Source organism: Thalassophryne amazonica, chromosome 20, assembly GCF_902500255.1.
Source record: "Thalassophryne amazonica chromosome 20, fThaAma1.1, whole genome shotgun sequence".
Classification (NCBI taxonomy): Eukaryota; Metazoa; Chordata; class Actinopteri; order Batrachoidiformes; family Batrachoididae; genus Thalassophryne; species Thalassophryne amazonica.
This window is the reverse complement of record NC_047122.1, coordinates 47494010-47516378: the sequence shown is the minus strand read 5'-3', so window position 1 is coordinate 47516378 and position 22369 is coordinate 47494010. Positions and strand designations below refer to the sequence as shown.

At 39.5% G+C, this 22369-nt stretch overlaps 1 protein-coding gene across 2 annotated transcripts in view; it reads right to left on the bottom strand.

Annotated features, from left to right (window-relative positions):
* Positions 1 to 19151, bottom strand: part of pdcd6ip (programmed cell death 6 interacting protein) — a 34032-nt gene extending 14881 nt beyond the window's left edge. The window contains exons 1-10 of one of the 2 annotated variants that reach the window (XM_034161072.1): positions 18853 to 19151; positions 14506 to 14560; positions 14347 to 14416; positions 13559 to 13686; positions 12237 to 12390; positions 7786 to 7886; positions 3350 to 3481; positions 2893 to 3115; positions 1396 to 1519; positions 794 to 971 (exon numbers count right to left, since the gene is read on the bottom strand). In XM_034161072.1, coding sequence (XP_034016963.1) covers positions 794 to 971; positions 1396 to 1519; positions 2893 to 3115; positions 3350 to 3481; positions 7786 to 7886; positions 12237 to 12390; positions 13559 to 13686; positions 14347 to 14416; positions 14506 to 14560; positions 18853 to 19058 — 1371 coding nt within the window. In that variant the 5' untranslated portion in view covers positions 19059 to 19151. The remainder of the gene's footprint in view (positions 1 to 793; positions 972 to 1395; positions 1520 to 2892; positions 3116 to 3349; positions 3482 to 7785; positions 7887 to 12236; positions 12391 to 13558; positions 13687 to 14346; positions 14417 to 14505; positions 14561 to 18852) is intronic. The other variant, XM_034161073.1, reaches the window with a different exon arrangement.
* Positions 19152 to 22369: the final 3218 nt, after the last annotated feature.

The following is a 22369-nucleotide window of genomic DNA, read 5'->3' as shown; positions in this document are numbered from 1 at the left end:
TTTCTCAGTCCCAAGGAACTGTCACCAGTCCTTGCACAGCGACTCCTCTGGACAATACTGAGAGAGCCATCCAAGATGAAAAGTCTCCGCCTACAAACTTCAACATTTCACTTGGGTTATTTTTTGTATCTTTGTGGTTTCAATTCCTTCACCCAGATTCCCTGAAAACACTGGACCTTCAAGTCTAGCCAGATTAAAGAGGGTATACCAAGCAGATGGGAATGTGCAGGATTTCAGATGAAATTTTAAGAACACTACAAGTCTGTTATGTGGACATAGTTTAGTTCTCAGCCATAAGAAATTGATATTTCTTCTTTTTCTTTAAAAGAACAAAAGCAAAGAATTTTTTTTTCTTCTTTAAATTGAGAAATTGGGACATTATGAAAATATGTTCTACCAAAAACATGGAAGTAAATGATCTTTTATATTTTCACTCGCAAGATGTATCATTTATCAGCAGGGTTTTCCATTAAAAAAAAGAAAAAAGTTTGCCTGAAACTGGTCCGATCAGTGAGATTTCAATAACGATCCTAATCTGGGATGTCTGCCATTATGATGTTTAAAAGCATTCATCTGTTCATCTGGTTGCAGGGTAGTCCAACATCCAGAACAGCTGATTAAGAGCATTACATTCATTTGAAGTTGTCAAGAACACAATATTAATGAGACAAACAAGCTGTTATGGCATGCAGACAGACAAATGTGTTAATTTGGCTTCACGGAGTACCTTGTATTATTTTTATGACAACAATTAAGAACATTTATATTAAATCAGTTGATCTCTAACACCGACCTCATCCAGGATCTCTCTGTTACGTGTGAGCAGCTCAGGCAGATCTTTGATTAACTGCTCAATGCTCTGAAGTCCTCCTAGCTCTACAATGGATCTGGCCTTCTCAGCGATGGACTGTGGAATGGAGTCTCCTGACAGATCCTCAAGGGCAGCAGGCAGGTTGAGAGACGCCAACACCCTGATGGACAAACACGCCTATCAGTTATTACCCACACACACACTGTATGAGTTGAGTGCTGCGCCTCGTCGCTGCGTTATGTTCTGACAAAACTTTCAAGAAGTTCATCTGGTGCCTCAGAGTGAAATCTTTGTTCTGCACTGACAACTTTTCATCCCTACTCTGTGGGGATGAAATACTGCAAAGTAACACAAGCTCATCAGTGTGTTTGACTGCTGTTGAATTGCTACACTAAAAAAACATAAGTGCTTCCCATCAACATTGAACTGGTATCTTGTACATCATTATGTTATGCATTTTTAATGTATGCATCCATCCATCCATGCGTGCATGAAGGCGTGCACTGGCGGACAGGCTGACAAGACTAAAGACAAATACTACTGCACAAAGACAAACATGCACACAGAGAAACATGACATCATACCCGTTGCAGAGATTAGTTGCCTCCCTCATAGATCCCACCAGTCTATTCACAGTTTCTGCCTTCCTCTGGTTATAAATGCTCATGGACTGTTGCACTAACATAGGAACCATTTTTTCAAACAGGTCTGCAAAAGAACAATCAAAACATTTATTTCTGTCAAAATAAAACAAACACACAAGACAAAATGTTAACTACTACGGGTGTAACGGATCACAAAACAGACAGTCTGATCACGGTTTTGAAGTTACAGAACAGCTCATTTTGACATCAGCATAAAAAGATTAATACCACTTTGCTTTAGTTTTTTTTTTTTAAAGAATAATAAAAAGGAACTTATGCCTGTGGTTCTGAATGAAAATGTGTCCAATGTTGAAACAGTGTTTTAAAATAAAGTAAAATACTTAACTGTTGTATTGATTGAAAAAAAGAGCCTGTCAAAATTAAATGGGCTGCATTTATATAGCGCTTTTTCATCTGCATCAGACACTCAAAGTGCTTTACAATAATGCCTCACATTCACCCTGATGTCAGGGTGCTGCCATACAAGGCGCTCACTACACACCAGGAGCAACTAGGGGATTAAGGACCTTGCCCAAGGGCCCTTTGTGATTTTTCTGGTCAGGCTGGGATTTGAAAAGAGGATCCTCTGGTCTCAACCTCAACTCCACAAAACTGATTTAAAAAAGTAACTACAAAAAGAAAGAAATTGAGTAAAGTACATCTATGTTTAGAACTTCTAATTATTTTTCAAAATGATGAGGATGCCCACATTGTCAGGTGAGAAGATATCAGAACTTTTATACCAAGTACACACATCACTTGGAAAAAGTTGGGAATTTTGTTTTTTCCCCCTCCTCTGGAGCTCAGCTCCACCCACACTAGTTTGAACGTGGGGCTCAGGTCCGTGTGCTCACGGTCATTCAGATCAGTACTTAGGATGGCACAGGGAAGACGAGGTGGACACTTTGCCTCTAACTCCTGATATTTTGGAGAGATTCTTTCCATGTTTAGACCCCAGCAGCACCCTAAGCCTGCAGAAGCTGTCTTGCATGAAGTAAAAGAACACAAGGTGGCAGAGGTGGTCTGTTTTTAAACAGGCACTGTTCATGTGAAGCTCCTTTCCCTACAGTCACACTTCAAATTCACTACAACGCTGCATCGAGAATTTTGCAGTTATTACTTTACATACAAGTCACTGTGAAAAGAAATTTATATTTCACATTATGTAAACTTTTGCAATTAATCACATGTGTGCCAAACAGTGAGGGTGGTCCATATGAATCATGTATCTTTTACGATCCGTTACACCACTATTAACTACTCGTTGTAACCGTAATGACATCAAGCAATAACATAGAACAAAACCTGTCAGCACCAGCTGACAGATCACTGCCTTTAACACTCAATGACATGTACTGAGTTACTGTTTCTTATTCTCAAAAATGTAATGACATTAATCAATCATTCTGTTAATACAAAAACGCCTACATGCCATACCTGTGAATTTCTGACTGAGTGGAGGTGTGATGGCTGTGGCTTTCACCAGCGCTGCCTTGCCTATATGCTCCAGATCTTTAATCTCAGGAACGCGGTCATGGTAGATAAAATCATTGTCCTTTTTGGCTGCTGTGAGGGCTCTGTTAATCTTGTCACTCAAGTCCTTAACGCTAATATACTCATCGTAACGAGATGCCACAGTCTTCACCAGCTCAGCTGCATGCTGCAGTGGACAAAAAAGCAGGACAGAACATTTGAGTGCAAAATAAAACAGGCTTTGGGAGATTTTACTGATTAATCTGGGATATCAATGCATTCATCCCATTTTTTTTAAATGTTAAAGATCTCTGGTGTGCAAATGTTTCCAAATGGTGATGAATGAGTACCTAAAAAAAAAAAAAAAGCAAGCTAAATTGCCGAGTTGGACAATCACAACGTTGTGTAAAAGCAGTTTTACCTGCAGACGGGCAATCTCCTCTCCAAAGCGTTTCTTCTGCTTGGCCAGGACACTCTGGTGCAGTTCAGCATTGGCCTGCATGATGCAATGCTTAGCCGCCAGCACCGGCAGCACTTCCTGAAAATAAAAATACTGACCAGGGACAGGCAACCACAGAGCAACACACAGACACACAAACAGATATATATATGCACACACACACAACGGCAAGGCAGATGCCAAAATGACAAACACACACCAGAAAGGTTGAAACACAAATGACACCACAGAAGCAAAGCACAAACAAGTGCAAGCAATCACAAATGTGCAAACAACGTTTGCATACACGCACACGTAACCAGAGCAAACACCACCACCAGGGATGCAGAAAGGAAGAAAGACAATGAGAAACAGAGAGAGAGAGAGAGAGAGAGAGAGAGAGAGAGAGAGAGAAAACAGAACAGGCCATGAGTGTTCAACCTTCCAGCAAAGCTGCTACACCTTCAAACCTCCCATAGCTATGTGCTTGTGTGTGAGTGCATGTGTACTGGTTTAACTTCTTGATATAAAGATTTTTATTTAGTTATGGGTCCATACTCTTGAACCCATTTCCTGCATCTGTACATAGTTGCTAAAGTGGCATAGGTGAAAATGAGTGATAAAAATATAATATTCTTCATTACGCACTATACAGACAGCAGTGGATGAGAATGTTGGTAGTTTACATTATAGCTCAAACTGCAATTTTGCAAAATGTCAAAATACATGATTTGTAATTTCTGCAATTCAATGATTCTTAGTTGAATCAGACTTTTAAAAAATACATTATGTATGTAGTTGGAATCTGTGCTAAAGTGTTTGTACTATGTTGTGTGTATGTTTCATCGTGTGTGATGAGTAAAAGCACCAGATTATCGTAAGTAGATGGTAAGAATGCAAATCAGAAACCGGGAAATTCAATCAAAGTCCAGATCAAGAGTAACATACCAACCAGAGTGGGAAAAGGATGGAAATGAAATAATGAGCACAGGGAGGCTGTGATTTGGACAGTCCCACAACATGTCTATTTTACACAAATACATTCAAAAACAGACACAATCACACACCCAAAAATACAAAAGCCCAACAGTATGCATGCCAAACATGTGGCTCACAGTGTATACACCACACGACATGGAGAAATGTGGCAAGGGTGGAGTTTTGAACTGGAAACCTTGCGCACTGAAACCAAGAGCACTAACCTCTTGGCCACCACCCCAGCATGCATATATATATATATATATATATATATATATATATATATATATATAAAAGTATTGATCCCATCAGCATTTTTCTCATTAAATGTACTTCAAAAAGTGCTACTGACATGAAATTTTCACCAGATGTCAGTAACAATCCAAGTAATTAACACATACAAAGAAATCAAACCATAGATGTCCATGAATTTATTTGTGTAATAATGTGAAATGACAAGAAAAAGGTATTGAACACCTGAAGAAAGGGAGGCGCAAAAATACATGGAAAGCCAAGACACCAGTTGAAATCTATCAGTAGAAAGCACTCCTGCCCCTTATCAGGGCAAAGTAATATCAGATAATTCAGTTCCCACTGATGGCCTATAAAAAGATGTGAAGTGTCACACAAGAAACATCTCATGATGGGTAAAAGCAAAGCGCGCTCTCAAGATCTTTGCAACCTTATTGTTGCAAAACATACTGATGCCATTGATTATAGAAAGATTTCTAAACTTCTGTATGTTCCTGAGATCACTGCTGGGGCCTTAATCTGAAAGCGCAAAGAACATCATTTCACCATAAACTGGCCACGATCAGGTGCTCCTCACAAGGTTTCTGACAAAGGACTGAAAACAATTATCAGAAGAGTTGTTCAAGAGCCAAGGACCCCTTCAGAAAGACATGGAATTAGCAGGTACAACTGTTTCAAAGAAAACAAGAAGTAATGCACTCAACTCCTGTGGCCTGTGTGCACACTCACCACGCAAAAGTCCACTGCTGAAGAAAAGCAAGTCGAAGCTTGTTTACAGTGTAGGTGACACGATATGTAATTTTTTTTTAATTTTTTTTTTAAGTATTCAAGACTTAAATTAAACTGCTTGAAATTTATCCTTTCCTGGTGTGCAGTGACTGAAGAGAAATATCTGGATTTTGAACTGCGTGCCACTAAAAACCAGGAACTTCTGGGAGAGTCCCGACATTGGAGAAGGAGAAAGTGGCATCAACACCAGAACCATTATCTAAATAGCTCCATTAATTTATGGATTTTTACAGGCTACAGACAGCCCCGTTTCCACTGAGTGGTTTGGGTCGGTGCTGCACGGTGTAATAAGTGTCAGAATGGTTAATTCTCACTGGCAGAATCCTTTTGATTGGCAGGTGGAATACTTAAATTGACGAACGCGCACGCAGTGTCTGCGGCTTTTCCAATCCACACAGAGGCAAAACTGAGTATTTTCGCATTATTTTATTGTTTTGTGGATCATGCGATAATTTCATAGTGTGCAGACTGAAACATTATGGGCAGATGAGGGGCTGCAAGTCTTCCAACTTGCAGAGCAAAGCGGCCTGTGGTGGAAAAAGAGGAGGCTCCGTTAACAGGAGAGGCTTGATCCATCAGCAGCAATTAACAGATTACAGCCGGCGCTGTGACCTGGCACCAAACTCCCATGTGACAACGGGACTATTCTTCAGCCAGGACATAAGGAATTGAATTATTTTCAGATGTCGTTTTGTAAAAGTGGATAAGTTTTCATCAGACTGAAGATGATCTCACTGAAATGAACAGGTAACACACCATCCTTGTGTGAATGGTTTTAACATTTAATAATGTGTTACGCTTCAAGAAGAAAACAATAATTATTGTAAAAATAGCTGATATTTTCAATCCCCCCGTGTCACTTTTCAGATTTGAAATGTATGTACTTGTTTCGAAGAAAAAAAAAAAAAAATCCACACTTCTTCAACACTTTTTTTTCCTGATGTCACAGATAGTAAAACAAACTATTTTTTTTTTAAATCAGTTGATTATGACCAGAGCTGGCAAAAAACAAACAAACAGTTCATCACCTCCACCCGCATGTCAAAATCGTCTGCATTTTTTTTTTTTTTTTATAATCAGGTCTGAACTCTGCCAGGATCGTCACTGCTGTCAGACTGAAGGTTTTCCTTCAAGGTTTAGTCTCCCTCATTGTCATAAATAAGGCTCAAAACCATAAGGCTGTGTCCTCCAACACCTTCAGACTGGACTTAAAAAACAAACAAACAAAAACCTCCACACTAGAAAAAAAAAGGGTCCGAAAACAGCTCAACCTCTGCTGTGTTTACAACTGATTTGGACTTGAATCAGCAGGTCCCGTTCTCCCGATGATGTAGTAACAATATGGCGTTGGCTGAGGGCTGAAATAGAGCGCAGGCTTCAGACAGCTGTTGTTAATCCTTCACCTGCGCACTTATTGACTTTTATTGTTCAGGATTTTTTAAAATATTAACATTTCATCATTTTTTAGTGATTATTTGTGCACATTTTTTGGTGTCACCTACATTTTAAGGTTTGCTGCACAACATTTAGACAAGTCTGTGAAATACTGGGAGAATATAGTCTGGTCAGATGAGTCCAAAACTGAATTCTTTGGATGCCATAATACAAACCATATATGGTGTTGCACATCAGCCCAAAAACACCATACCAACAGTGAAGTTTGGAGGTGGGAACCTCATGGTGTGGGGATGTTTTTCAGCATCCAGCACTGGCAAACTGCATATCATTGAAGGAAGGATGAATGGATGGGAAAATGTACTGAAACATTCTTGATAAAAATCTACCAGGATGATGAAGATGAAAAGAGGATAGACATCTGAGCATGACAATGCTGCAACACACAGCCCAGGAAACTCAACACACAGCCCAGGAAACTCTCAATTGGTTTCAGAGAATGAAAATAAAGCTGCTAAAGCTGACTTGAATCCAGAAGAAAATCTATGGAAAGAACTAAAGATCAGAGTTCATAGAAGAGGTCCCCGGAACCTTCAAGATTTGAAGACTGTTTTGTGTGGAAGAATGGGCCAAAAATCACCTGAGCAATGGATGCGACTAGTTTCTCCATACACGAGGCACCTTGAAGTGGTCATTACCAAGAAAGACTTTTGTATGAAGTATTAAATACATTTCAGTAAGCTTGTTCACTATTTTTTCCCCTGTGTCATTCTGTTTTATTGCACATAACTTAATTTCTATATATTTGTTTTGGTTTCTTTGTATGTGTGTATTGCTTGGATTGTTACCAGCATCTGGTGAAAATTTCATGTCAATAGCACTTTTACAAATATATTTACTTTGAAAAATGGTGACATGTTCAATACTCATTTTACCCGCTGTGTGTATATGTATTTTTATTTTTTTATTTTTTATCTTTGTTTAGGTTCACGTGATACACATACCTTCGGCAGATTGTCTTTGAACTGGCACTGCTTAAAGGCGTCGCCAAAGAAATCTGCTGCCTGATTAGCCAACTTTGCAATGATGGCATCTTTCATTTTATCTGTGGAGCAGACAAACCACTTTAGAGTACACAAACAGCAAAGGCTACATTAACACACCACTAAGTCAAGATGTCAAGATGCTTCATTCTAGAAAACCACACATCACAAGGTGATCAGACCATCTGAGGTTTCCCAACTGATTAGCTGACAGTCGCACGTTACTTAAGATTTTTTAAATGGCAGACTGTGGCTGCTCACCAGTCTGCTGTTCATTCTTCTCAACATTATTATTAAAGTTTTACATGGTAAATAAAACTGTTGGCCTTAGAAAACCTTTTACAATTAACCTTTAAACTGATTTATACAGTGCCAAATGACAGCATAAGTCAGCCAAGGAATGTCATGAGGGTAAGGTCTAACCTAACCTAGCCAGCAAGGACATAGGCAACAATGATAAGGAAAAACTAGTAAGGCAAGTATTCCATATTACAAACATTTGTGGAGATAGAACTGGGACATGGTTGATTTTGGATCAAACTTGTGTCAACATGGAATGAACATTATGGGGAAGTGAGTAAATGGAGGTGCTCTTCATTCAAAGTCTAACCCTCTCCTTTCACTATATCTGGGTGTTTGATAGAACGACACAACAAGTTGAATATTTCTATTGAGCTAAAGGTTACTTTGTGACAATGTTTTAAAACTATGGACTGGGACTTTAAAAACAAACAACAACAAAAAAAAAACTCGACATCGCTTCATCTCAACTCCAGACACCAAAGTATTTATCCAAAGCAGGCTTATATCAGACAGGCTAGGTTATGTTATTTTCACCTGTTATATGATATTTTAGTGCAAGTTACTGCCATTTTCAGACCTGTTCCACTTTTAATTTGCAATTAACACAAGTTCATTTTATTAGTTGAAGTCAGTTTATTTACATTACATTTACTACACCACAATGCCGGGTATATTTTGTAACCGGTATATTTTGTAACAAAAATGCAGTGCTTCCATAAAGTATTCACTATGCTTCACTTTTTCCACTTTTGGTTATGTTACACCCCTCAAAATTCTACTCACAACACCAACGAGTTTTAGGTTGTTTTTTATTTTTAATACATTTGCAAAAAAAAACAAACAAAAACAAAACAAAACAAAACAAACAAAAAAAAAAAACTAAGAAATGTACATAAGTATTCCCACCCCTTTGCTCAATACTTGTTGATGCACCTTTGGCAGCAATTACAGCCTCAAGTCTTCTTGACTATGATGCCACAAGCTTGGTGCACCTATCTTTGGGCAGTTTTGTCCATTCCTCTTTGCAGCACCTCTCAAGATCCATCAGGTTGGACAGGGAGTGTCAGTGCACAACCATTTTCAGATCTCTCCAGAGAGGTTCAATCAGATTTAGGTCTGGGCTCTGGCTGGGTCACTCACGGACATTCACAGAGTCGTCCTGAAGCCACTCCTTTGATATCGTGGCTGTGTGTTTAGGGTCATTCTCCTGCTGAAAGATGAACCGTTGCCCCAGTCTGAGGTCAAGAGCGCTCTGAAACAGGTTTTCATCCAGGATGTCTCTGTACATTGCTGCATTCATCTTTCCCTCATTCCTGACTAGTCTCCCAGTTCCTCCTGCTAAAAAACATCCCCACAGCATGATGCTGCCACCACCATGCTTCACTGTAGGGATGGTGCCTGGTTTCCTCCAAACATGACACCTGACATTCACACCAAAGAGTTCAATCTTTGTCTCATCAGACCAGAGAATTTTGTTTCTCATGATCTGAGATTCCTTCAGGTGCCTTTTGGCAAACTCCAGGTGGGCTGCCACGTGCCTTTTACCTAGGAGTGGCTTCCGTCTGGCCACTCTACCACACAGGCCTGATTGGTGGATTGCTGCAGAGGTGCTTGTTCTTCTGGAAGGTTCTCTTCTCTCCACAGAGGAATGCTGAAGCTCTGACAGAGTGACCATCGGGTTCTTGGTCACCTCCCTGACTAAGGCCCTTCTACACCGATCACTCAGTTTAGATGGGCAGCCAGTGCGAGGAAGAGTCCTGGTGGATCCCAAATTCTTCTATCTATGGATGATGGAGGCCACTGTGCTCATTGGGACTTTTAAAGCAACAGAAATGTTTCTGTACCCTTCCCAGATTTGTGCCTCAAAACAATCCTGTCTCAGGGGTCTACAGACAATTCCTTTGACTTCATGCTTGGTTTGTCCTCTGAGTTCCACCTTAGATTTGGAATATATAATAGAAGATATACCTTACTGAATTTTCATGCACCGTCAACTGCGGGACCTTATATGTAGACAAGTGTGTGCCTTTCCAAAACATGTCCAATCAACTGAATTTACCCCAGGTGAACTCCAATTAAGCTGTAGAAACATCTCCAAGATGATCAATGGAAACAGGATCAAGGAAATTTTATTGTCATATGCACAGAACAGAAGAACTTTCCTGCACAATGAAATGTGGCTACTTCATTTAACCCATCCTATTTGCCAGTAGGAGCAGAGGTCGCCATTAGGCGCCCGGGGACCAGCTCCAGATGTACATCCCTGCCTTGGTCAACAGCAGGGCTGAGCAAGCCAACACCGACCCATAACAAACAACACACATAACACACAACACATAGGCCGGCCCGGTACATAAAACATATATATGAAGCAAAACACGAGGGAAAAGGAGAAGAAAAAAAAAAATCCCATCAGCACAAAAAACAATAATCACAGAGACAAAACAAGGACACAGGACGACAACCGAGATTTGAAAGGACCAGTTTATCAGAACACTCCGGAAGGCAGCCAGTTTCGGCGCCGTCGACGGCCTTGTTCGACAGTCTGGGGGGGAAGGGAACAGCCCTGCGCAGGCTGAGAAAGTCCTGGACAGTCCACAGTTCACGTCAGAGCTGGAGAAGCTGAGGGGAGGGGGAATACCAGGGAGCGAGGCATAAGTGTTGTTCTTCTGAGGAGGTATCTTATCACAGCGACCTTGAAGTGCAGCTGTATTTGGGGAAGCCAAATGAATAGCCAGATTAACAGACGCCTGAAAGATTCCACAGTTCTGAGAACAGAGTGGCTCTCAATGCATCTGAAATGTAGAAATGTAGAATGTGGTCTTCACAGACGGTCATAGCGGGTTTCCGGGGTTGCAATCTTCCCCAAGATGTCTTCCAACGCGCGGTTAACCCCCGCCGACTGCGCAGCCACTGCCTTCCCAATCGAATCAATCATATAGGGCAGCTTGGAACGACCAATCAAAGCTGCTTCCACTTTCTTGATTTTCCGGTAAACCAGCAAGTGCCCCGCTCCACACATCAGAAAGCCGGTCACCACCAAGCCGAATATGTACACATCTTCAACGTCCTCCACAGAAAGCACGTAAAGGCACATGACCTGCCATCTCCTCCACGAGTCCATCACGTAACCCATCACATGCGTCCCAACAGGATAGGTCGGGTCCTCCGCTCCCGAAGATCTTGTAGAAAAAATAGTGTCAATTGCGTTCAGAGACCACTTTAACAGATCCATTTTTGTCGTTTCCAGAAGAGCAAAGCTGCAGCCTCACAGACAACACGCCACAAAAGCAGGAAAGATAAGGAGGGAGGGAGAAGAGAAAAGTGCGTCCGTCTCGGTCGAGTGCAAGCAGGCAAAAAAAAAAAGAAGCCCCTGAGCTCAATTTTGAGCTTCATGGCAAAGGCTGTGAATACTTATGTACATGCAATTTCTTAGGGTTTTTTTTTTCATTTTTAATAAATTTGCAAAACCCTTTTCACATTGTCATTATGGGGAACTGTGTGTAGAATTCTGAAGAAAAAAAATGAATTTAATCCATTTTAGAATGAGGCTATAACATAAAATGTAGAAGAAGTGAAGCGCTTTGAATACTTTTCGGATGCACTTGAATTCCAACAAATAAATAAGCATCCATGAATGTGACTAATAACATCTGGAGGCAGGCAAAGGCAAAAACATAACCTCCTTAAAGAATATACCAAACTATCTGAAACAGTGAATTTCTGTCTGTTCTAATCCACATTGTTTTCCCTTCATCTGAAGACAACCTACTTTCCCCTAGAGGTTACATATCAAGTCTTCCAAGAGGTTTACAGGGCACATTTCTCCTATTCCAAGCTCTTAAAGTGAAATGTCCAGAGACTGTGCTGAGGAACAAAGCAGATGAATGACGGCTCTATGACATTAATTCTATTAGTAATTCATATTGTACAAATGCAAATTACAATAAATTTGTGGGAATTTGCCCATTTTTTATGTGAGTGTTACACCAGTTACTATTTCAGATTCAGCCTGTATGATACTGGTTTTCATTAAAGGATGTACTGTAAATGACAGTAAGAGTGTGTATTCTTCAACTGCTGAAGGTACAGTACTTGCACTTTGGTACCTGAGGTGGCTTTGAGGAAGAAGACCTCCTGGGCCTGGGCCAGCATGATGAGGCTCAGGGTGCCGACAGTCTCTGGGGCGATGTCCATGGTTGGCTCCCTGCTCAGTGCAGACAGTACTGTATCCTTGATATGGCCAAAAGCTCCACTGGCCAGCTGGACAGAGAAATAAAGACAAAACACCAATTTAAGGAGGTAAATGAACACCTGAGATTTTTTAATACATTTTCATGTACCTCAGCTTACTGGCCATGAAAGATCTTTGCAGTCGGCTGTTCCATCAACTTTGCAACACAACACACCTAAGCAAAACCATTTAATAACTACAGTACCAGGCAAGGTTTTGTCTGGTACTATATATGTACACATAAAGAACATTTATACAATGCAATCCCCGAGGCCCCAAGAGTGCAAGTTAAAATGAGGAAAATAGTGAAATGTTTGCAACCTATCAGTCAGTCATCTCTTTAGTCTTGTTGATATGAAGACTAGACTAATACAATAACATGCTTTTGGAGGGCGGTATGCATTTTCAGAGGCCCAACGTTCACGCCCAGTCGCCCAAAATGACAGATACTCGCCCAAGTTAGACGAGGGTGAATATCTGTCATTTTGGGCGACTGGGCATAAATGGAGGGACTCAGAAAATGCATACCGCACGACAACAGCATGTTATTTGCATTATTATCACTTTTTACTGAGATACACAACACGTAATGCATACATAAAAAGTTGGCTCACTTAACTTTTGTCGTGTCGGCTAGCTGGCGCGCGCTGCTCTCCAATTTAGCCAGTGCGTCCTCATCAAGCTGGCTGCTTTAGCTGCTGTTCATTGTCGTACTACCCATGAGAAAATCATCCGGAATATCCATATTGGGACCAAAACACACTTCTCGCATTTTCATCTTTTCCTCTGAGGACAGTTCTTGGGCTGCGCGCGCTATGACGTCATTTGTTTATGCACAGCGGGCAGGTACAGCCAGATACCGTCGACGTAAGTCTATGATACCGGCCTAGCAACGCCCTGGTAAAGTGATAATTATGTCATTTATTGACTGAATATGCGCATCAACACTGAAATAATGTTATACTGTCTTATACCATGTACAGAAGCATTTTTGTCATCAGAATATCACACTGGAGCATGGCTAACCAACGTTCTACACTCTAAACTCCTATTCACAATATATGCACCATCATCATGTCAAACAGTTAAAAATTATAACAATGTTGTTTTTGACCTACATTTCACAGAGATCACTGAACCTCTGCAGCACACTTCACATATCCTACACCATAACACAACGCATGAAATGACACCAACTTGATAGTATTTGGCTGCAGCCTTCAGTCCTTCATCGTTGTCCAGGTTCTGCTCTGCAGCCACTTGGCTGGCCAGCGCTGCTGCATTGAACAATACACACGTCTTCTCGTAGCCCAAACTGGCCAAAGCTGCAAACCAAATACACCAAAGTAAGAAATTTCTTTATGTCCTTTAGCGGCATTGAGGAACTTTACAGGGTTGGTGTTCACATAAAAAAAAAAGAAGATATATATCTGATTTACAAGCAGGTAACAGTGACATTTTTTTTAAACATACCAGCAGTCAGTTCTTCATACAATAGCAGTTAGTTGTGTAGAATTTTGTCTGTTGTTGACAAAATTTATATAAAATTTGGAATTTTTACCAAACAACACTCAACTATTCACACTGTAGCCTGAAATGACTACGTCACAAGTGCCTACCAATTATAGCAGCAGACAAAATTAAATAAATGAAGCATGAGATCCCAAATTTTAACAGGAATTAATAAGCTGTAACTCTGTTATAATTGCACACTGTGTATTTATTTCACACTTATAATTCAAAGCTTAAATTTATGCAGACTGCATCAATCAACCTTGTCAAGCCTGTTTCTGAGTTCGAAAAGGGAGGTTTTGTTTCTCATTGGGTGTGTGGGTGTGTCACAGAGTGAAAGGAGGGCTTATATCACAGAAAACACAGCTTGCACAGGGGTAAAGATAATATATAACATAAAATTTTCTTTAAAATACCCTCAAGTATACATACACACAAAACAAACAAATAAATAAAAAATACTTTCTATTTACCAAGCTTGACAGAGCCACCAAACAGCGATCCTTTATCAAAGGCATCTTTCCATGTGAAGGTTAAGCAAAGCTGCAGAAACAGAGAAGCTTTGTGTTGGAAGTTCTTGTATATGACCACTAAGTGTGACAAACAATCACATGCACCATATAATCAATTACCTGGTTCTCAGAGAAGGGAAACTTGGGTTCCACAGCACACAACTGGTCATAATATCTTCAAAAACAAGGGAGAAATATGTTAAAAAGAATGGTGATATTTTGTCAGGCGTTGTTTGGCCTCCAATTTTTTTTATTATTTATTTATTACTTTTACAGGTTTGACTTTAACGAAACTCGATAGTAAATTAAGCGTTATGGTAACACAACAACATGGAGATACACTAGAATATATGTACCCACTACCCAGTTATAATTATTAAACTACAGTGTAGCCGAAACAATAAAAACAGTAAAACAAAATGAGGTTAAAGGGTAGTGTGACACATAACTGTTGACTGACAATTTTTAAAAGGAAGCTCTACCACATTAGAAACACTTGAGAATGAATCATCAATTCAAAAACCCCGACAACCATAACAGCTGTTATTGGCTGAGTATTAGCAACAGTGACAGAGCATAAGAGTGATGTCAGCTGCTTTATTTTTAGGAATGACAACATGAAAAGTGGGTGGATGAGGTATTTTCCCATGTCCAATTTATAACTACTTTTCCAGTGTAGGTGAGATCAAATAAAGATTTTTTTTTATTAATTACAACTTTTCAAAAAATGATTAAATTCATTGTATTTTCAAGTTAGAAACACAGACACACACGTGCTCAGAGGAAAGCTGAGGCATCCCTTCAAGGAAAACTAGGGAGAAAGAAAAAAGAAATCCCAGACAAAACAAAGGTTCCCATGGTGAAGCAATAATTGGTGAAAAGAATAGGTCTGGTCGCCCCGGTGAACTGACACATGGCTAATGGACACGATGACAGAGCGACACCACGACAGTACCAACACTTCTACTTTGCACCAGTGAAGGTACACTAATAACATGCAGGTACACAGACTCAACACCGACATAAACAGTTGTAGCCTTCAGTACTAGTGCTGTAACAACAAACGTTTTAATCACTGGCGAAACTGTTGATAATTTTTCGACTTATTTATTTATTTTTACATCCAGAGAAAGCTTCTTTTGGATAAACATTTCTGTTGACTGATTGGGTAATAATTTCAGCACAGGTCCATACACTGCAGCTTTCATTTGGCTGCCAACTGACAATATGAAATTTAAAACGTGAGGCTGTTGCACGAAATCAACAGTGGGAATCTTTATAGATCCCATATTGTTAGACGGTACAGACCTGCTTTATTGCACAGCGTCTACTGACAAGTGACCTGTCTGACAGGTGGTAATCTTATAAAAAAGTATCTCAAAATCCTCATAGGTGAAAACAATCTCTTGTGCTAAAGGCAAGCAACTGTTTAAACTCAATTTTCTGCTGCACTACCACTTGCCAGTAGATCAATGCCTCATGCCAGTATTATCTTTCAAACTCGAAAGAGCCTGATCTTGGCACTCGCAGAATAATTCCACTTTGCAGTGTGACTAGAAAGTAGCACATAATAAAGAGAAAGGCAGGGCTATACGCTCTCTAAGTGCATAGCTGGCTACTCATATATTCTGCGCAATCCCTCTGTAGAATAACATGACTTGTATAACAAAGCAAGCAAAGTCTACACTGATAAAGGTTTTTTTTTTTAAATAAGACTGAACATTTCTTTCCATTTGCACTGTCATTAAATAAATAAAAATCTGTACAGTGGCATACGGAAAAGCAGTAAAACAGAGAGGAACCTTGTGTGAGAGACAATGTAAAGGGGATGACACCGACACTTTTCTTTCCATGATGCGTATGATTGTGTCTGACATAGTCAAAGCAGTCATGTAAAACACACAAAACAGACAAGCTGCCTGTATCCTCAGACAACCATGTACACATGATCACAGACATTTGTTTACTGATATGAAAAACTGTGTGTCGCTTTACTGTCCCATTGCTTAAATGCTTTGACAGTCTACAAACTTGAATCATACAAGCACAATTTAAATGAGAAGAATTTTCCAATCCATATAACCATAAAGAAAGACTGTATATTCATATACTAAAATATGACCTGGAGTCATGTTGCCTAAACATATTTCAGGGGGTTTCACAGTACGACATACAAAATGAGTGTTGGGACATTTCTTGTTGTGAAGCAGACGTTCTAGCAGCATGTCACCATACTGTTAAGCATGAGGAAGATACATTTCATTACCAACCCACAGTACTGCTTAGGTGACGTCCTCTTAATTGTTAACACACCTGAGTTACCAGTAGCAAACCTAATTCACAACAAGAAAGTCCATGGTTAAGCCAAGTGCCATTAAAGTTTGAGATTAAAACAGAAAGTGAGTGAAATTAAATGATCAACAGAGAACATGAGACACGTGAAATCACCCCCACCCCCCAACCTTTTTATGTGTGATAATCCTTTTTTTAAATGACTGTTACTTTACAACATTATAAGAATTCCACAGCATATATTTTGCTCTATCCCATATTTTCAAAGGTTATACAATACTTGAGTTGGCATCATGATTTATGTTGTTATATGCAAATGTACATCCATGTCTGAAATAATGTTAACCTTAGATCTCGGTTATGTTTTTACATGCTAGCTAGGTTGCTTTTAGCTAACTTTAAAACATAACTACAGGTTGTTTCTTTGGAAAAAAGCGAGTGGCGAGGACGGTCTCACATCAGGTCAACATGCTCAGATGTGTCTGAGTAACAGTTTAATTAATATGCTTAAGGTTAAGGTGAAATATACAGTCTCAATTAAGTGGATGGGGATGGCATTACAGGTAACGGACTTCTTAAAAATTTGAAAAATAAACAACCCAAAACAAGTTTATTATTTCATTTTGAACTATGGCAATAGGTAGCATATAGGTTTTGTGATTAGAACAAATTGAAATGGCTAGATGAAGCTCACTATGCTGATTATCTCTAGGTCTGATGTATAGTGCTCATAACCAAACCTCATCATTACATTTATGTGAAATAGTAACAATATCACACTGTTACAGAACATACAGCAGAACTCTCATGTATAGCTTAATTCATGTCAGCACTGAACTATGAAATGATCAACCTCATAGAATCACAAGCGTAGATGCCAAATACTCTTAAAAAGAAATATAAATATAATTTATTAAACAATATGAAATTAGCACAAAGGAGCCAATTTGTGATGCAACTGTTCGGAGTCTTAAAAGCCGAGCTTTTAAACTGTATAAATTTGTATGATGTTGGAAAATTCCCAGTTCAGGGCCACCCCTGCCTATTCTCCATATAGCATGGACTTGTGGCATCTGGCATAAAACGTGTGCCAAATCAACAGATCAAAATTGGCTCTGCTGTGGTGACCCAGAGGAAAAAGGTTGAAGTGAAGAAAACTTATGGGCAACACAGTGGCTTAGTGATTAGCACTGTTGCCACACAGCAAGAAGGTCATGGGTTCAATTTCCACCTGTGGCCTTTCTGTGTTGAGTTTGCATGTTCTCCCCATGTTTGCACGGGTTTCCTCCGGGTGCTCCTGTTTTCTCCCACATTTAAAGACATGCAGGTTAGGTGAATTGGAAACTTTAAAACTGCCTAGCTCTCCCTTGCAAAAGAGGTCTCGATCTCAACGGGACTAACCTGGTTAAATAAAGGTTTAATTAAATTTTTTTTTAAAAAATGCACTGTTGCTGACCACTATATGCAAGAAGGTCCTTTCTGTGTAGATGTTCTCCGGCTTCCTCCCACTTCCAAAGACATACAAGTTAAACAAATCAGAAACTTTAAAAATCGACAGCAGGTGTACATGCGAATGAGTTTGTCCGTAGCCCGCCTCTCACCTCAGTGACCGCTGGGATGGGCTCCAGCTCCCTTGCGACCCTTGACTGGAGTAAGCAAAGCTCAGAAAATGAATAAATGTGTGACGTTACGTCTGTAAACTTTGCTCTAAAGGTTCAGTAAGTAGATCATATTCCTGCGATAACTTCTTAGTGCTCCTTGTTTATGACAAATGATTACTAAGCAGATATTTCTTATCTTATTAATTTTGTTATAATCCTAACTTCTATGATATCTGTAGTGTCACTCACTGTGTTATAACCTAATAGCAATTCAACAAGCGCCACAAGTAACTGCAACATTTCGTTTGAACGCCTAGGTTGTGTTCACCACTCGAGTTTTGACTACATTAATCAGTCATTAACTTTTACAAAGACAAATACGTACCACCCAAGACTGCTAGCGTTGACTAAGTTTAGCTCCAAAAAGGTTAGCAGCTAGCTGACATTTGATGGGTGCGGCGACGGCTAAGCTAACTTTAGGTGTTCGTCAAGCAGGTGAGCGGAACTCCCGGTTTCCATAACAGCTGGATCGACCGTTTAAAACACCAATAAGGATGTTTTTGTTTGATTTTACCTGAGTAAGATCTCCAGGGAGCTCTCGTGTTTGTCCAGCGGCCTCCCCACCGCGTTCTTGCGGAGCTTATTCAGCTCCTCCACGGCGCGGAGGTACTCCGACTGCTCCTCGGGCGACGGGTACGAGGCCGTTATAAATTTCGACAGCGGTTTCACCATGTCCACTTCAGAAGTCTTTTTTAACGGCACTGAAATAAACGTCGCCATTTCGGCCCGTAAAAGCGCTGACTTTAATCACAACAAAACGACGGGTGAAAAACACAACCACCAAGTCACTTCCTGGATTTTACGACAGACGAGACGTCTGACGTCATCGAACGGAAAGAGAAGAGGTTCGTTTTTCTTCTTCTGTGAGATTGTACGACAGCTCACATCCATAGCCTGTATATCATTACTGCCATCTACTGGCTGTATTGATCACAGTTCACACAAAAATCTGTAAAAGTGTTAAGAAAATAAATGTGACCCTATAAAGGCGCATAGAGAAGGAAAAATAAAAACAAATACCTTCACTATTTATGTTTAAAGTTATTACAGTTCTTACAATTATACAGTTATTACAATGTATAATACAAACATATACTCACATAAATAAGCTAAGAATTACAAACAAGTTGAAAAACACAACACTACAAATAGAAACCTTCAGGTCAGCTATTAATTTTGAAAAGCTCAAGCAGTCTTTAGGTTTTTATCTTTGTTTCTGGTTTTGAAATTTAAATTCTTCTTTGGCTGCTCCATCCTCAGCATCCTTCTCCTCATATACCCTGGGTCCCTCTGCTCACATCCCAACCATTCCAATCTTCCCTCTAACTTTGTCTCTAAACCGTCCGACTTGTGCTGTCCCTCTGATATGGTCATTCATTATCCTGTACATCCTCATCACTCCCAAAGAAAACTGCAAGATCTTTGCCTCTGCCTGTCTTTTCATCTGTGCCACTGCCTCTAAGCCATACAATATAGCTAGTCTCTCTACCATCTTGTAGACTTTCCTGTTCACTCTTGCAGATAATCATGACATAAATCACTCCTGCCACCTTTCTTCACTTTACCATACTCTCCATTACTTTGGAAAGTTGACCTCAAGTATTTAAACTCATCTGTCTTAACCACCTCTACTGGAGCCTATACCAGCAGTTATAGGGTGTGAGGCGGCATCCAGTCTGTACATGATGCCAGTCTGTCACAGGGTCACATATAGACAAACACACCCACCTACAAACAGTCCCATATTTGCCTAACCTGCATATCTTTGGAAGTGGGAGGAAACCAGAGCATCCAGAGGAACACATGGAAACTCCACACAGAAAGGTCCAAGTGGGAACTGATCCCATGACCTTCTTGCTGTGAGGCAAAAGTGCTAACCACCAAGCCACCATGCCCTCTCACTTTATCTGTTTCCCTTTACCAGTTCTACTGCAAACATTCAAAGTCCTGACTGACTTCCACCCCAAGTGTCCTATACGCTCCTGCTGTTTCTGGACGTGTTCTCTTCTTTGCTCAGTAGTAACTTCTACAAGGATCCTGTTGGGCAACAGCACAAACAGTAGTTGTTGTTAACCCAAAAGAAATTCAAAACAACCCTCATTTTTCTGGCAATGTATTGGCTGTATCCCACAACTGGATGAGATTTCACCAAAAATCAATCAGTCAGTCACGGTTAACGCCCTGCCTCTTTCTACCCTCTTATCTAAGCTTGGGACCAGTGCTCAGGATGAAAAGGCTGCACAGCCCATGTGGCAAAGTTTAAAAATGATCAGCTGTGGTTAAATATAATTTTAAGTCTGTAATTTTGAATATATAAAAGGTAATTTTTGAGGTAAACTGTTTTGTAGATATGTTTTGCTAAAACGTTGATGACAGATTTAAGTTATAAGGCGAAGCTACCGCCAATGAAACTCTGTAAAATGTCATTGTAAAGGAAATGCAGTTGTAGTATTCTTAGATCTTAAGGAACCATTTGACCTCCCAATCATGATATTGAATAGAAAAAAAATAAATGGAGAAGTATAGTTTCCAAGGTATTGTTTTGAACTGGTTAGACTTATTTACTTCACAATTTGCACAAATACACCAATATAAAGCTAGATTTATGAATATTACATGTGGGGTACCACAAGGATCAGTCCTAGGGCCAAAAATGTTTATCATGCATGTTAATGACATATATAGACTATGAAAGGTAATAACATTTGTTTCATTTACAGACATCAATATTTTATGTTCTGGTGTGGAACTGTAGCAGCTTTCGGAGGTGCTCACAAAAGAAAAAAAAAATGGTTTGACAAATTGTCATTAAATTAGGAAAAAAACTATTTTTATGTTTGGAAACTAAGATAAATTAAGTATTGAGAATGTAAACAGAGTGAATGAAATTAAATCCCTTGGTGTGATTTTAGGCCACAAAATCCATTGGAAACCACATGTGAAATATGTCTGAGGGAAGTTAGCATGGAGCATTGCCGTCCTGGGGAAAACAAGTCACATACTAAATAAATAAAGCATTATATTGTATATTTATTTTTACCGCATTTGAGTTACTGTATAGAGGTTTAGGGAAACACAAATGTAATATGCAAACAATACAATGCAGGAAAGGGCTTTAGATGAATAAGTAATGCTGGATATAGGGATCATACAAAGCAACTTAAAAACAAGTCATAAAATTTCAGAATCTGATTAATTTTTAAAATGGCACAAATATTCAAAGCAAGAAATAATCTTCCAAATAAAGAAGGGGGGCAGAACTACAGAGGGTAACTGGATTTAAAAATGCTCTGTCAGGACAACTTTGAAAAGCATTAGTTTCTGTGTCAGGGTAATATTACAGAAGAGTGTAGCAGATAAATTTAAGCAAAGTAAAAACATTCAGTAAAAAAAAAGAAAGAAGCAAAATACATATTTTAAATATATATTAAGATGAAGTGCAGCAGTTTAATCCAAGACAGTAATGACACTGTAAGAAGAAAAAAAGTTTTCATCTTTGTTTTCATTAAGAAAACTGAACATTGCTTCTACCTACTCCATTTTGAACATGTCAGGAAATGTAAATGTTTGAAATAAAAACAAGATACATGTTTACATTTGGGAAGAACTGAAAAATACTTCAACTGGGTAATACCTGTGTACAATCTTCTACAGTGGTTTATTTCTTGGAGGGCCAACGTGTCAATCATCTGGCTTTGAGTAGAGCTTCCACAGGCTGAATCATTGATATCTGCACAAATGCATCGTGACCTTGCACTGCATTCAGCACAAATGGAACGGTCTCTTTGACAGCAAGTGTTGTACTGACAACAATGGACCTCAGGGCCCATAGGAGGGACTACATAAAAATGGCTCTAATTTTGTGATGATTAGTGCAAGTTGACAGTCTAGTTTCATTTCAATTCCATTGTAGTGGTGTACAGTTAAAAATCCAAGTATTACTGGTCAAATATTGTATATACACACACCATCTCAAAAATCACAGGGACAGGCGACGGACATTTTATTTAGAAACTTCAGTTCACACCCTA